Source organism: Salmo trutta, chromosome 16, assembly GCF_901001165.1.
Source record: "Salmo trutta chromosome 16, fSalTru1.1, whole genome shotgun sequence".
Lineage (NCBI taxonomy): Eukaryota > Metazoa > Chordata > Actinopteri > Salmoniformes > Salmonidae > Salmo > Salmo trutta.
Genome location: NC_042972.1, coordinates 5,599,758 through 5,614,802, shown reverse-complemented (window position 1 = coordinate 5,614,802; position 15,045 = coordinate 5,599,758). Strand labels below are relative to the sequence as shown.

The 15,045-nt window shown below is 41.0% G+C and overlaps 1 protein-coding gene across 2 annotated transcripts in view; it reads right to left on the bottom strand.

Annotated features, from left to right (window-relative positions):
* Positions 1–15,045, bottom strand: part of rnf123 (ring finger protein 123) — a 257,414-nt gene that overhangs the window by 139,671 nt on the left and 102,698 nt on the right. For both annotated transcript variants that reach the window (XM_029692856.1, XM_029692857.1), the window contains exons 31-32: positions 12,872–13,011; positions 9,335–9,523 (exon numbers count right to left, since the gene is read on the bottom strand). In XM_029692856.1, coding sequence (XP_029548716.1) covers positions 9,335–9,523; positions 12,872–13,011 — 329 coding nt within the window. The remainder of the gene's footprint in view (positions 1–9,334; positions 9,524–12,871; positions 13,012–15,045) is intronic.

Genomic DNA, 15,045 nt, shown 5'->3' with positions numbered 1-15,045 from the left:
GCACTGCCATTTCACCCGATGTTGTCGAAACTTTCCGCTAGCGGAATCCCTAGCCGTAGGCTATCCCATCTAGTTTGGCTTATTGGGACTATCATTTGTTTTTCAACAGGACAATGACCCAACACACCTCCAGGGTGTGTAAGGGCTATTTGACCAAGAAGGAGAGTGATGGAGTGCTGCATCAGATGACCCGGCCTCAACACAATTGAGATGGTTTGGGATGAGTCAGACCGCAGAGCGAAGGAAAAGCAGCCAACAAGTGCTCAGAATATGTGGGAATTCCTTCAAGACTGTTGGAAAAGCATTCCAGGTGAAGCTGGTTGAGAGAATGCCAAGAGTGTGCAAAGCTGTCAGACGAAAAGGGTGGCTACTTGAAGAATCTCAAATATATTTTGATTTGTTTAACACTTTTTTGGTTACAATATTATTCCAAATGTGTTCTTTCATAGTTTTGATGTCTTCACTAGTATTCTACAATGTAGAAAATAGTAAAAATAAAGAAAAACCTTTGAATGAGTAGTTGTTCTAAAACTTTTGACCGGTAGCACAAAACTACCTTTATACAGTGCATTCAGAAAGTATTCAGACCCCTAGACTTTTTATACATTTTGTTACGTTACAGCCTTACTCTAAAATTGATGAGGAAAAACATTACATCTAATCAATCCACACACAATACCACATAACGACAAATGGAAAACAGGTTTTTAGAAATGTTTGCAAATGTATAAAAAAAAAAACAGTAATACCGTATTTACATAAGTATTCAGACCCTTTGGTATGAGACTTGAAATTTAACTCAGGTGCATCCTGTTTCCATTGATCATCCTTGAGATGTTTCTACAACTTGATCGGAGTCCACCTGTGGTAAATTCAATTGATTGGACATGATTTGGAAAAGGCACACACCTGTCTATATAAAGGTCCCACAGTTGACTGTGCAGGTCAGAGCAAAAACCAAGCCAGGAGGTCGACAGAATTGTCCGTAGAGCTCCGAGACAGGATTGTGTCGAGGCACAGATCTGGGGAAGGGCACCAACAAATTTCTGCAGCATTGAAATTCTAAGAACACAGAGGCCTCCATCATTCTTGAATGGAATTAGTTTGGAACCAACAAGACTCTTCCTAGAGCTGGCCACCCGGCCAAACTGAGCAATAGGGGGAGAAGGGCCTTTGTCAGTGAGGTGACCAAGAACCTGATGGTCACTCTGACAGAGCTCCAGAGTTCCTCTGTGGAGATGGAAGAACAATACTCTTTGGTCTGATGAAACAAAAATTAGGTCTGAATGCCAAGCGTCACGTCTGGAGGAAACCTGGCACCATCCCTACAGTGAAGCATGGTGGTGACAGCATCATGCTGTGGGGATGTTTTTCAGCGGCAGGGACTGTGAGACTAGTCAAGATCGAGGGAAATATTAACAGAGAAAAGTACAGAGATCATTGATGAAGTCCTGAGTGCTCTGGAGCAGGTTCTCAGACTGGGGCGAAGATTCACCTTCCAAGACAACGCAGGAGTGGCTTCGGGACAAGTCTCTGAATGTCCTTGAGTGGTGCAGTCAGAGACCAGACTTGACCTGGATCGAACATCTCTGGAGAGATCTGAAGATAGCTGTGCAGCAACGCTCCCCATCCAACCTGACAGACCTTGAGAGGATCTGCAGAGAAGAATGGGAGAAACTCCCTAAATACAGGTGTTCCAAGCTTGTAGCGTCATACCCAAGAAGCCTTGATGCTGTTATCGCTGCCAAAAGGTGCTTCAACAAAGTACTGAGTAAAGGGTCTGAATACTGATGTAAATGTGATATGGAGTATTGTGTGTAGATTGATGAGGGGGGGGAAAAAAACAATTTAAATATATTTTTAGAATAAGTCTAACAAACACTGCTTCAACCGCAGGTGCAGAACTGCGACATCAGCAGATGTGGTGGATCCAACGCAAAAAAAAACAACGTTTATCTCTAGCTTAAACTGATAGAATTGGGATTTGTGTATTATGTTACTTAGAATGACGCACCAGTACATTTTACATTACATTTTAGTCATTTAGCAGACGCTCTTATCCAGAGCGACTTACAGTAGTGAATACATACATTTCATACAATTTTTTATTTTTTTCCTGTGCTGGCCCCCCGTGGGAATCGAACCCACAACCCTGGTGTTGCAAACACCATGCTCTACCAACTGAGCTACAGGGATATGGGGATATGGTAGAAAAATTACAAGATTGATATTATACTGATTATGCATCGAATAGCTTTGATGAGTACTCTCATCTTTGTGAGTGTGACTGAGTTGGGCTTCTGGGGCTTGGGTGCTAGCAATTGATTTGTAATGGCTTGGTGATAAAACCTACAGCCTGCATTCCATAGAATGACTTGGTGTTTGTGACCCGAGATAGCCTGGAGGAGTAGAACATCTTTGTCTCTAATCATCTTTGCGTCTGAGAAACAACAGCACGTAACTCACAAGATGAACCCAAGACAGCCTGTGTGATGCCCCGAGCTGCTGGGGAGGGGTGGAACCAGCCATGACTAAGCATGTTTAGTGGCAGCTATATAAGACCCATGATTCCTCTGTAATGTTGGGCTCTCAACGATCACCGATGGGGTGGTCGTTGACAAGGCTTCATTATTGCAAAGAAATATATAAAATCGACAATAAATATTGATTATTTGAAGAAATAACAAAGTCTCTCACTTAATAAAGAATTTTTCACGACAGGGGTTTTTAAAGTAATGTCAAACTGAAAGACTATCCTGTCTCCTTATTTCTCCGGGTTAGCCTAGTGTCTGCTAAGTTTGTTACATGGTAACTACAAAGTCATAAAAATAATCACTTTACATTAAGTTGCTCCTGGGTAAGTACATTGTAAACACATGTATATCCCTTGTAGCATTGTAGTTACATAGTTGGTTGTTAGATTACTTTACAACGTAACAAAGTACAATGAAACTAAAAGGGTCGCTCGTAAATGTCCTCCTGTCTCCTAATTTCTCCTCGTTAGCCTTTTGTCGACAAAGGGTGTACCCTAATGGGTAGGTAATTATAAAGGGTGTACCCTAATGGGTAGGTAATTATAAAGGGTGTACCCTAATGGGTAGGTAATTATAAAGGGTGTACCCTAATGGGTAGGTAATTATAAAGGGTGTACCCTAATGGGTAGGTAATTATAAAGGGTGTACCCTAATGGGTAGGTAATTATAAAGGGTGTACCCTAATGGGTAGGTAATTATAAAGGGTGTACCCTAATGGGTTTCACTTTACATTAAGTTGCTTGCTCCTGGGTATTTGCATGATAAAGTATATCCTATGAAACAAAATCGTTCTTACATTACACTTGATTCGGTATAGCCTTTGAGCCAGGTCATAGCATGGAAAAAAACAAAATAGAAAATGAGTAGACGTTAATATTAGTATATTTTTTATTTCACCTTTATTTAACTAGGAAAGTCGGTGAAGAACAATGACGGCCTACTCTGGCCAAACCCGGCCCAATTCCGCGCCGCCCTATGGGACTCCCAATCACGGCCGGTTGTGAAACAGCCTGTAATCAAACCAGAGGGTCTATAGTGACACCTCAAGCACTGAGATGCAGTGCCTTACACCGCTGCTCCACTCAGGAGACCGGTATTGAACCTGACGTTACCAGGTCCTAGGCTATTTATTAACCCTGGCGTTACCAGGTCCTAGCCTATTTATTAACCCTGGCGTTACCTGGTCCTAGCCTATTTATTAACCCTGGCGTTACCTGGTCCTAGCCTATTTATTAACCCTGGCGTTACCTGGTCCTAGCCTATTTATTAACCCTGGCGTTACCTGGTCCTAGCCTATTTATTAACCCTGGCGTTACCTGGTCCTAGCCTATTTATTAACCCTGGCGTTACCTGGTCCTCGCCTATTTATTAACCCTGGCGTTACCTGGTCCTCGCCTATTTATTAACCCTGGCGTTACCAGGTCCTAGCCTATTTATTAACCCTGGCGTTACCTGGTCCTAGGCTATTTATTAACCCTGGCGTTACCTGGTCCTAGACTATTTATTAACCCTGGCGTTACCAGGTCCTAGCCTATTTATTAACCCTGGCGTTACCAGGTCCTAGCCTATTTATTAACCCTGGCGTTACCTGGTCCTAGGCTATTTATTAACCCTGGCGTTACCTGGTCCTAGCCTATTTATTAACCCTGGCATTACCTGGTCCTAGCCTATTTATTAACCTTGTTGTAACATACATGTGGATTTAATGGTAGTGGCACCATGCAGTTACAGTTGAAGTCAGAAGTTTACATACACCTTAGCCAAATACATTTTAACTCAGTTTTTCACAATTCCTGACATTTAATCCTAGTAAAAATTCCCTGTTTTAGGTCAGTTAGGATCACCACTTCTTTTTAAGAATGTGAAATGTCAGAATAATAGTAGAGTGATTAATTTCAGCTTTTATTTCTTTTATCACATTTCCAGTGGGTCAGAAGTTTACATACACTCAATTTAGTATTCGGTAGCATTGCCTTTTAAATTGTTTAACTTGGGACAAACATTTCGAGTAGCCTTCCACAAGCTTCCAACAATAAGTTGGGTAAATTTTGGCCCATTCCTCCTGACAGAGCTGGTGTAACTGAGTCAGGTTTGTAGGCTTCCTTGCTCGCAAACGTATTTTCAGTTCTGCCCACAAATGTTCTATAGGATTGAGGTCAGGGCTTTGTGATGGCCACTCCAATGCCTTGACTTTGTTGTCCTTAAGCCATTTTGCTACAACTTTGGCAGTATGCTTGTGGTCATTGTCCATTTGGAAGACCCATTTGCGATTAAGCTGAAACATCCTGACTGATGTCTTGAGATGTTGCTTCAATATATCCACATAAATGTCCGTCCTCATGATGCCATATATTTTGTGAAGTGCACCAGTCCCTCCTGCAACAAAGCACCCCCACAACATGATGCTGCCACCCCCGTGCTTCACGGTTGGGATGGTGTTCTTCGGCTTGCAAGCCTCCCCCTTTTTCCTCCAAACATAACGATGGTCATTATGGTCAAACAGTTCTATTTTTGTTTCATCAGACCAGAGGACATCTCAACAAAAAGTACAATCTTTGTCTCCATGTGCAGTTGCAAACTGTAGTCTGGCTTTATTATGGCGGTTTTGGAGCAGTGACTTCTTCCTTGCTGAGCAGCCTTTCAGGTTATGTCGATATAGGACTTGTTTTACTGTGGGTATAGATACTTTTGTACCTGTTTACTCCAGCATCTTCACAAGGTCCTTTGCTGTTGTTCTGGGATTGATTTTCACTTTTCACACCAAAGCACGTTCATCTCTAGGAGACAGAACGCGTCTCCTTCCTGAGCGGTATGACAGCTGCGTGGTCCCATGGTGTTTATACTTGCATTCTATTGTATGTACAGATGAACGTGGTTCCTTCAGGTGTTTGGAAATTGCTCCCAAGGATGAACCAGACTTGTGGAGGTCTACAATTTATTTTCTGAGGTCTTGGCTGATTTCTATTGATTTTCCCATGATGTCAAGCAAAGAGGCACTGAGTTTGAAGGTAGGCCTTGAAATACATTCACTGGTATACCTCCAAATGACTCAAATGATGTCAATTAGCCTATCAGAAGATTCTAAAGCCATGACATCATTTTCTGGAATTTTCCAAGCTGTTTAAAAGGCACAGTCAACTTAGTGTATGTAAACTTCTGACCCACTGGAATTGTGATACAGTGAATTATACGTGAAATAATCTGTCTGTAAACAATTGCTGGAAAAATGACTTGTGTCATGGACAAAGTAGATGTCCTAACCGACTTTCCAAAACTATAGTTTGTTAACAAGAAATTTGTGGAGTGGTTGAAAAACGAGTGTCAATGACTCCAACTTAAGTGTATGTAAACGTCCGACTTCAACTGTACATGGAACAACCTCATATGTTGGTTTAAATTATTAATACAGTGATTTTAAAATGTGTAATTACAAAACATTAGTTACATAGTGGAACTACAGAACGTGTAATAACACCAGTAGTTCCACACAAGTGGAATAACCTTCAGGAAGTTAATGTCTAATAACACCAGTAGTTACACATGTGGAATAACCTTCAGGAAGTGAATGTGTAATAACGGATTCCACAACAACCCGACTGCCATGAGAGAGAGAGAGAGAGAGAGAGAGAGAGAGACAGTAAGACCTACGCAATTACTATTTTAACAGTTATTACATAGTAATAGGGTCAACTTAATATAAAGTGTAACTTATTTTTTTTTTTTACTGTTATTGTTAGTATCTCGCTTCTCTTCAGAAACAGTGGCTTTGTCATTCATGCTAATAAAGCTCATCTTAAATCAGAGAGGAGAGAGAACATACGGTTCCATGGGGTTAGTTCAATTAGCTGCTGATTCCAACCAAGCTGGAGACAGTGTTCACATTAGACTTGCACATGGGAACACACACACACACACACACACACACTCTCTCTCCTTGTATTGCAGAGAGTGCGAGACAGAGAGAACATGCTGTACCAGGCGTTAGTTTCAATTAGCTGCTGATTACAACCAAGCTGGAGAGAGAGAGTGTTCACGTGGGACTTGCACTCATACACACAGGAACACAAACACCTTGTATTGCATGAAGACAACATGGCATTGAAGGAGAGCCGATGATGATGATGATGATGAGTGATAATGAAAAGACGGCAGCACATTTCAAAACTTCCTCTCAAAACGTCCTAATTAATTCAACACTATTACCCGTTAACGTTCATTAGAGAACAGAACGGGTGTCTGTTGATGATGTGTGTGTGTGTGTGTGTGTGTGTGTGTGTGTGTGTGTGTGTACACACGATGAACAGCAGCGAACATCCAGCAGAACACTTTTTTGTTTACCCGACTATCTAGGTAACCCTCTACTGTCTAAGCCGACATATGGAATTGTTTTAATAAGGTCATACCATGGCTCATTTAGCTATTTGATTTGGAATTTGAAAACGCCTTGAAACATCAAGAAAAAGATTAAAACATTTAATGAAACAATGCATTTGGTCCTACTGCTATTAGCCAATACAAACGCATTGAATAACAGATTCACTACATGGAATAACAGATAGTCCTTACTGCTATTAGCCCATAGAAACACATTGAATAACAGATTACTGCTATTAGCCCATAGAAACACATTGAATAACAGATAGTCCTTACTGCTATTAGCCCATAGAAACACATTGAATAACAGATAGTCCTTACTGCTATTAGCCCATAGAAACACATTGAATAACAGTTTACTGCTATTAGCCCATAGAAACACATTGAATAACAGATAGTCCTTACTGCTATTAGCCCATAGAAACACATTGAATAACAGATAGTCCTTACTGCTATTAGCCCATAGAAACACATTGAATAACAGATTACTGCTATTAGCCAATAGAAACACATTGAATAACAGATAGTCCTTACTGCTATTAGCCCATAGAAACACATTGAATAACAGATTACTGCTATTAGCCAATAGAAACACATTGAATAACAGATAGTCCTTACTGCTATTAGCCCATAGAAACACATTGAATAACAGATAGTCCTTACTGCTATTAGCCAATAGAAACACATTGAATAACAGATAGTCCTTACTGCTATTAGCCAATAGAAACACATTGAATAACAGATTACTGCTATTAGCCAATAGAAACACATTGAATAACAGATTACTGCTATTAGCCCATAGAAACACATTGAATAACAGATAGTCCTTACTGCTATTAGCCCATAGAAACACATTGAATAACAGATAGTCCTTACTGCTATTAGCCAATAGAAACACATTGAATAACAGATTACTGCTATTAGCCCATAGAAACACATTGAATAACAGATTACTGCTATTAGCCCATAGAAACACATTGAATAACAGATAGTCCTTACTGCTATTAGCCTATAGAAACACATTGAATAACAGATAGTCCTTACTGCTATTAGCCAATAGAAACACATATATATATATATACACACACTATAGCAGTAGTATACTATATCCGAGATATATAAGAAAGATCAGGAACATTTTGTTTGTTTTGTTTATGTATTTAACCCCTTATTTTTGGCACTAAACTACCTCCATATATACTTCCATTCATTTTTTTCCTTGAGCAGAACAACCAACATGTCCGTGTTGGTGAGACACTCACCTTTCCACAGAGGGGTCACATTAATGTATAGCTCAAACCATACAGACGATTTAGTGAGAAGACGGATTTTCAGGATGTCTCATGGTCTGACAAAACACACTCTAGCTCAGCCACTTTTCAACGCAGACGCGGAAGTGTGATAGACGGATGCGGTGGATTGAGACTTGGATTGCAAAAAAAAAAACATATCTCTAGCTTAAACTGACAGATTTTGATGGGGATTTTTGTATTATGCTAATTAGATTTTCACAGGGCCGCGGATATCGGCGATAGGGGGGGGGGGGGGGTTAATGAATTCGGCACGGCTACAGGAGCTGTAACCTTCCAATGTGAATTGCAAAAATCACTGAAGCCTTATATCTCCCTCTCTAACCTTAAGCATCAGCTGTCAGAGCAGCTTACCGATCATTGTACCTGTACACAGCCCATCTGTAAATAGCCCATCCAACTACCTCATCCCCATATTGTTATTTACCCGCTTGCTCTTTTGCACCCCAGTATCTCTACTTGCACATCATCATCTGCACATCCGTCACTCCAGTGTTAATGCTAAATTGTAATTATTTCGCCTCTATGGCCGATTATTTGCCTTACCTCCCTACTCTTCTACATTTGCACACATTTTACATTAGTTTTCTATTGTAGTATTGTCTCTACGTTTGTTAATGTGTACCTCTGTGGTGTTGTTTTTGTCGCACTGCTTTGCTTTATCTTGACCAGGTCGCAGTTGTAAATGAGAACTTGTTATCAACTGGCCTACCTGGTTAAATAAAGGTGAAATAATTTTTTTATTTTTTATTATTTAAAATCACTGCCTTCTGTGTTCGGGACCAGAGAATAATAAGATGGCTGACTACATAACATTCTGTTTCCATGTCATTTCACTCCAGTAAGTTCTCAGGTGTACACTTTATTCAGCTGTTAGAGACAAAGGCCAAGTCCTTTCAGGTGTGCGAAGTAATACGGGTTGGAGGGTAGGGAGCGTTTCTGGACGTTGGCCTTGGTCAGCATTATACTCTTCCCTTTCAAACTGTGAAATATTTACCTTATGAGCTGTGGAGACAACGTCCTCTTATACCCCCCAAAACAAACAGTTAATCAATCCACAAATCATTCAACCAACCAATCACTTAACCAACAAAACTAAATCCTACACCGTCTCACCTGAGCCAATCGTCTGAGCAGCAGTTCAGCGGAGGGGCGTGTCCAGTCGAGGAAGATCTGTGGGACCAGGGTGACTGTCATCTCTAGGACCCGCAGCAGGCTGACGGAAAGGTCGAAACACGTAGCGCACACCTTCAGCTGCCTTGTGTCCACAAAGTTACGCTCAGGACGTTCAGCTGCCTGCTGAATCTGAAGGGGAGATAAATAAGGTACTTTACAGCAGGCTTTCTAAATGACATCTACTACCCTAACACATTAAAATTGTCTGTTATTACTATCTAGCTATTTGATTAGCTATTTTAGAACACTTGGGGAGTATCAGAAACAATGTGTACAAATTATTTGATTTTGGCCTCAAAAACACACAAATATATGGTAATCATTTTGATAAAGCCTGAATTTAAAACGGATACATTTTTTAATTAATGGCCTACACACAATACACCATAATGTCAAAGTGGAACTACGTATGTTAAAAATATTCCAAAATATGCATCCTGTTTGAAACAAGGAACTAAAGTAATACTGAAAAAACTAAATGGGGCAAAGCAATTCACTTTTTGTCCTGAATACAAAGTGTTACGTTTGGGGCAAATCAAATACATTACCGAGTACCACTCTCCATATTTTCAAGCATAGTGGTGGCTGCATCAGGTTATGGGTATGTTTGTATTCGTTAAGGACTGGGGAGTTTATCAGGATAAAAAAAGAAACGTAATGGAGCTAAGCACAGGAACAATCCTAGATGAAAACCTGGTTCAGTCTGCTTTCCACCAGACACTGGGAGCTACGCATGGCCTGTCTGCAACAAACTTCAAATACTGTATAAACTATCAACTTGGGTCCAGCCCAAGCTTGCTCTAGCAAACTTGCAACATTGTATAAAATACTCTGGGATCTCAGAGTTTCTCCATGCCAGTGAGCTCGGGACAGACAAAGCTGGAGGCTATTTTACACAAGGGATAAGAGCTCATCAAATAGGCCTATTTGGGATACGAGCTCATCAGGTAGGCCTATTTGACGTTTCCACTGGATCACAGCATGACATGGTTCCCTTTCACGATGAGTGGTTATCAAAAAAAAAAGGGAGAGAGCTGGAAATATTTTCCAAAAGATAATCCAACATTTCCACAAATTAACAAGGCACACCTGTTAATTGAAATACATTCCAAGTAACTACCTCATGAAGCTGGTTGAGAGAATGCCAAGCATGTGCAAAGCTGTCATCAAGGCAAAGTGTGGCTACTTTGAAGAATCTCAAATATAAAATATATTTTGATATGTTTAACACTTTCTTGGTTACTACATGATTCCATGTGTTTTATTTCATAGTTTTGATGTCTTCACTATTATTCTACAATGTAGAAAATAGTAAAAATAAAGAAAAACCCTTTGAATGAGTAGGTGTGCTCCAAACGTTTGACTGGTACAGTACATTGAGGAACTATTGTCATTCTCAACAGATGTAAATACAGACTGTGTTTGCTTGTTGTTTGAGGTGAAGAAAACATTACATTGAGAATCTCCACAGGTCATTAATGGTGGTGTGTTAAGCCAATCAGAAATACTATCAGATCCCCAAATGGGCACATTCATATGACTACATTTGCACACAGGCCTGGTAGCCAATAGGACTACTTCTATGCATGTGCATCCTTATTCAACATTGACAGGAGCGCTCCAAACAAAAGTCTATGACTAAATTGACGAAACTCGTAAATAGAATGAAATCAACCAAAACTTGTGTAGCATAGGTTGTCCGCTCTGCAAAAGTACCCATTCTGACAAGGAAAACAGTAAAAGACTATAATAATAATAATAAATTGAATGCATTAACATAAATTACCATAACCTAACAAACATTGTAGATGAGAAATGATAGGAATTAACAGTAAATGTAGGCTACTACTGGTGATGCATGTAACGGGGAATTGATAGACACTAACAATCAAGGTAAACAATTCACACAACAAAGTTGTTAAACAATGAATGTGCACAAATTGGCAGGAGAGACTTGCATTGTGCATTTTAACCAAACTCTCCTTCTCCTTAGTCTGTGCCCTCCACACGGCCTCCGCAATGGATTAGTTCACTGAGATGATTAGTTCACTGAGATGATTAGTTCACTGAGATGATTAGTTCACTGAGATGATTAGTTCACTGAGATGATTAGTTCACTGAGATGATTAGTTCAATGAGATGATTAGTTCACTGAGATGATTAGTTCACTGAGTTCACTGAGATGATTAGTTCACTGAGATGATTAGTTCACTGAGATGATTAGTTCACTGAGATGATTAGTTCACTGAGATGATTAGTTCACTGAGATGATTAGTTCACTGAGTTCACTGAGGTGATTAGTTCACTGAGTTCACTGAGATGATTAGTTCACTGAGATGATTAGTTCACTGAGATGATTAGTTCACTGAGATGATTAGTTCACTGAGTTCACTGAGGTGATTAGTTCACTGAGATGATTAGTTCACTGAGATGATTAGTTCACTGAGATGATTAGTTCACAGATGATTAGTTCACTGAGATGATTAGTTCACTGAGTTCACTGAGATGATTAGTTCACTGAGTTCACTGAGATGATTAGTTCACTGAGATGATTAGTTCACTGAGATGATTAGTTCCCTGAGATGATTAGTTAACTGAGATGATTAATTCACTGAGATGATTAGTTCACTGAGATGATTAGTTCACTGAGATGATTAGTTCACTGAGATGATTAGTTCACTGAGTTCACTGAGGTGATTAGTTCACTGAGATGATTAGTTCACTGAGATGATTAGTTCACAGATGATTAGTTCACTGAGATGATTAGTTCACTGAGATGATTAGTTCACTGAGATGATTAGTTCACTGAGATGATTAGTTCACTGAGATGATTAGTTAACTGAGATGATTAATTCACTGAGATGATTAGTTCACTGAGATGATTAGTTCACTGAGATGATTAGTTCACTGAGATGATTAGTTCACTGAGATGATTAGTTCACTGAGTTCACTGAGATGATTAGTTCACTGAGATGATTAGTTCACTGAGATGATTAGTTCACTGAGATGATTAGTTCACAGATGATTAGTTCACTGAGATGATTAGTTCACTGAGTTCACTGAGGTGATTAGTTCACTGAGTTCACTGAGATGATTAGTTCACTGAGATGATTAGTTCACTGAGATGATTAGTTCACTGAGTTCACTGAGGTGATTAGTTCACTGAGATGATTAGTTCACAGATGATTAGTTCACTGAGTTCACTGAGATGATGAGTTCACTGAGATGATGAGTTCACTGAGATGAGTTCACTGAGATGATGAGTTCACTGAGATGATTAGTTCACTGAGATGATTAGTTCACTGAGATGATTAGTTCACTGAGATGATGGTGTCTCGTGTGCCATTAAAAAATAAATATATATTTGACAAAAAAAAAAAGAAGCTTGGTCAACCAAAAGCCTATCGACTAAACAATCGACCAGTCGACTAATTGTAATTGGGGTCAGCCCTAGCAGGGAGTGAATTCTATGCTTACCTCCTGGATCATGCCTATAAACTCTGAAAAGGCCCAGTTGAGCTGGTTGAGAACAGAATTGAGGAAGGAGGCGGCCATGTCTTTATCCAGAGAGAGCAGCTCCGCCATGTGTCTCTGCAGCAGGAGGGATGGGCACGGCTCTGTAACGACCAATCAGAGAGGAGAATACTGTCACACAACCAATTAGAGGAGAGAATACGGCAGGTTTCACACCAGGACCACTTTCAGTTGGGCCAAAGACCCTTTGGTATTTGGTACGGAACACCATGGCAAAACGTTTTGATACTAAACATTTTTTTTAAATAAGTGTTTGTCTTCTCTGTTTTTAATCAGTTTTATTCACAAGTCCCAGCAGCAGATTATACAGCCCTAACTGTAACTAATAGCATGGCGCTGTGCAGAGTGGGGGTTGATATGACAGTACACAGAATAGACTGATCAAAGACACACATATCCCTGCATGATACTAATGACATACTAACCATAACAGATTTTACATCATGACACGTTCTATTCAGATTGGATAACGAGATGCACTGGACCACAATGGGTGACGCAGGACGTGTCCGAGGCTGAAGCAGGAGGCTGAAGCAGGATGTGCCCTGCAGGACGTGCCAGGTGCTGAAGCAGGATGTGCCCGAAGCTGTGGCTGCAGCAGGATGTGCCCGAGGCTGTGGCTGCAGCAGGATGTGCCCGAAGCTGTGGCTGCAGCAGGATGTGCCCGAAGCTGTGGCTGCAGCAGGATGTGCCCGAAGCTGTGGCTGCAGCAGGATGTGGTTGCAGCAGGATGTGCCCGAGGCTGTGGCTGAAGCAGGACGTGTCAGAGCCTGAAGCAGGACGTGTCAGAGGCTGCAGCAGGACGTGTCAGAGCCTGAAGCAGGACGTGTCAGAGGCTGCAGCAGGACGTGTCAGAGGCTGCAGCAGGACGTGTCAGAGGCTGCAGCAGGACGTGTCAGAGGCTGAAGCAGGACGTGCCAGAAGCTGAAGCAGGACGTGCCAGAAGCTGAAGCAGGACGTGCCAGAAGCTGAAGCAGGACGTGCCAGAAGCTGAAGCAGGACGTGCCAGAAGCTGAAGCAGGACGTGCCAGAAGCTGAAGCAGGACGTGCCAGAAGCTGAAGCAGGACGTGCCAGAAGCTGAAGCAGGACGTGCCAGAAGCTGAAGCAGGACGTGCCAGAAGCTGAAGCAGGACGTGCCAGAAGCTGAAGCAGGATGTGCCCGTTCTTCAATTCAACATAAGCTGTTATAAACTCCCACCTCGTCAGCATCTGTTTATCTACATTCAATAGAAAACGAACTATACTTGAATTCAGGTCTTGAGAATAGTACTTCTAATAGTACTGTATAAACTTGTAACAAACAGGTTTGTAAAAGCATAGACATCGTCCATTACAATTACCAGGCGATAAAGCCAAAGTAACATGCTCGCTAGATGTCTGGTGGTACAAGTATGAAAGAAAACAAATAGCATTTATATTTCGGCTATGCCCTGTACAATACCTTGGAGACAGCTTTAATAATTGTATTTCGGCTATGCCCTTTTGCCTCCCGACAGCTCTGTTTCCCAGAAGCAATTTTTTGAGACAACATCCATTCAGCCATCTCCTCCACACAGTACTAGAGCTATCATCAATTACTACAGCCATCTCCTCATCCACACAGTACTAGAGCTATCATCAATTACTACAGCCATCTCCTCATCCACACAGCACTAGAGCTATCATCAATTACTACAGCCATCTCCTCATCCACACAGTACTAGAGCTATCATCAATTACTACAGCCATCTCCTCATCCACACAGTACTAGAGCTATCATCAATTACTACAGCCATCTCCTCATCCACACAGTACTAGAGCTATCATCAATTACTACAGCCATCTCCTCCACACAGTACTAGAGCTATCATCAATTACTACAGCCATCTCCACCACACAGTAGTAGAGCTATCATCAATTACTATAGCCATCTCCTCCACACAGTACTAGAGCTATCATCAATTACTACAGCCATCTCCTCCTCCACACAGTACTAGAGCTATCATCAATTACTACAGCCATCTCCTCCTCCACACAGTACTAGAGCTATCATCAATTACTACAGCCATCTCCACCACACAGTAGTAGAGCTATCATCAATTACTACAGCCATCTCCTCCTCCACACAGTACTAGAG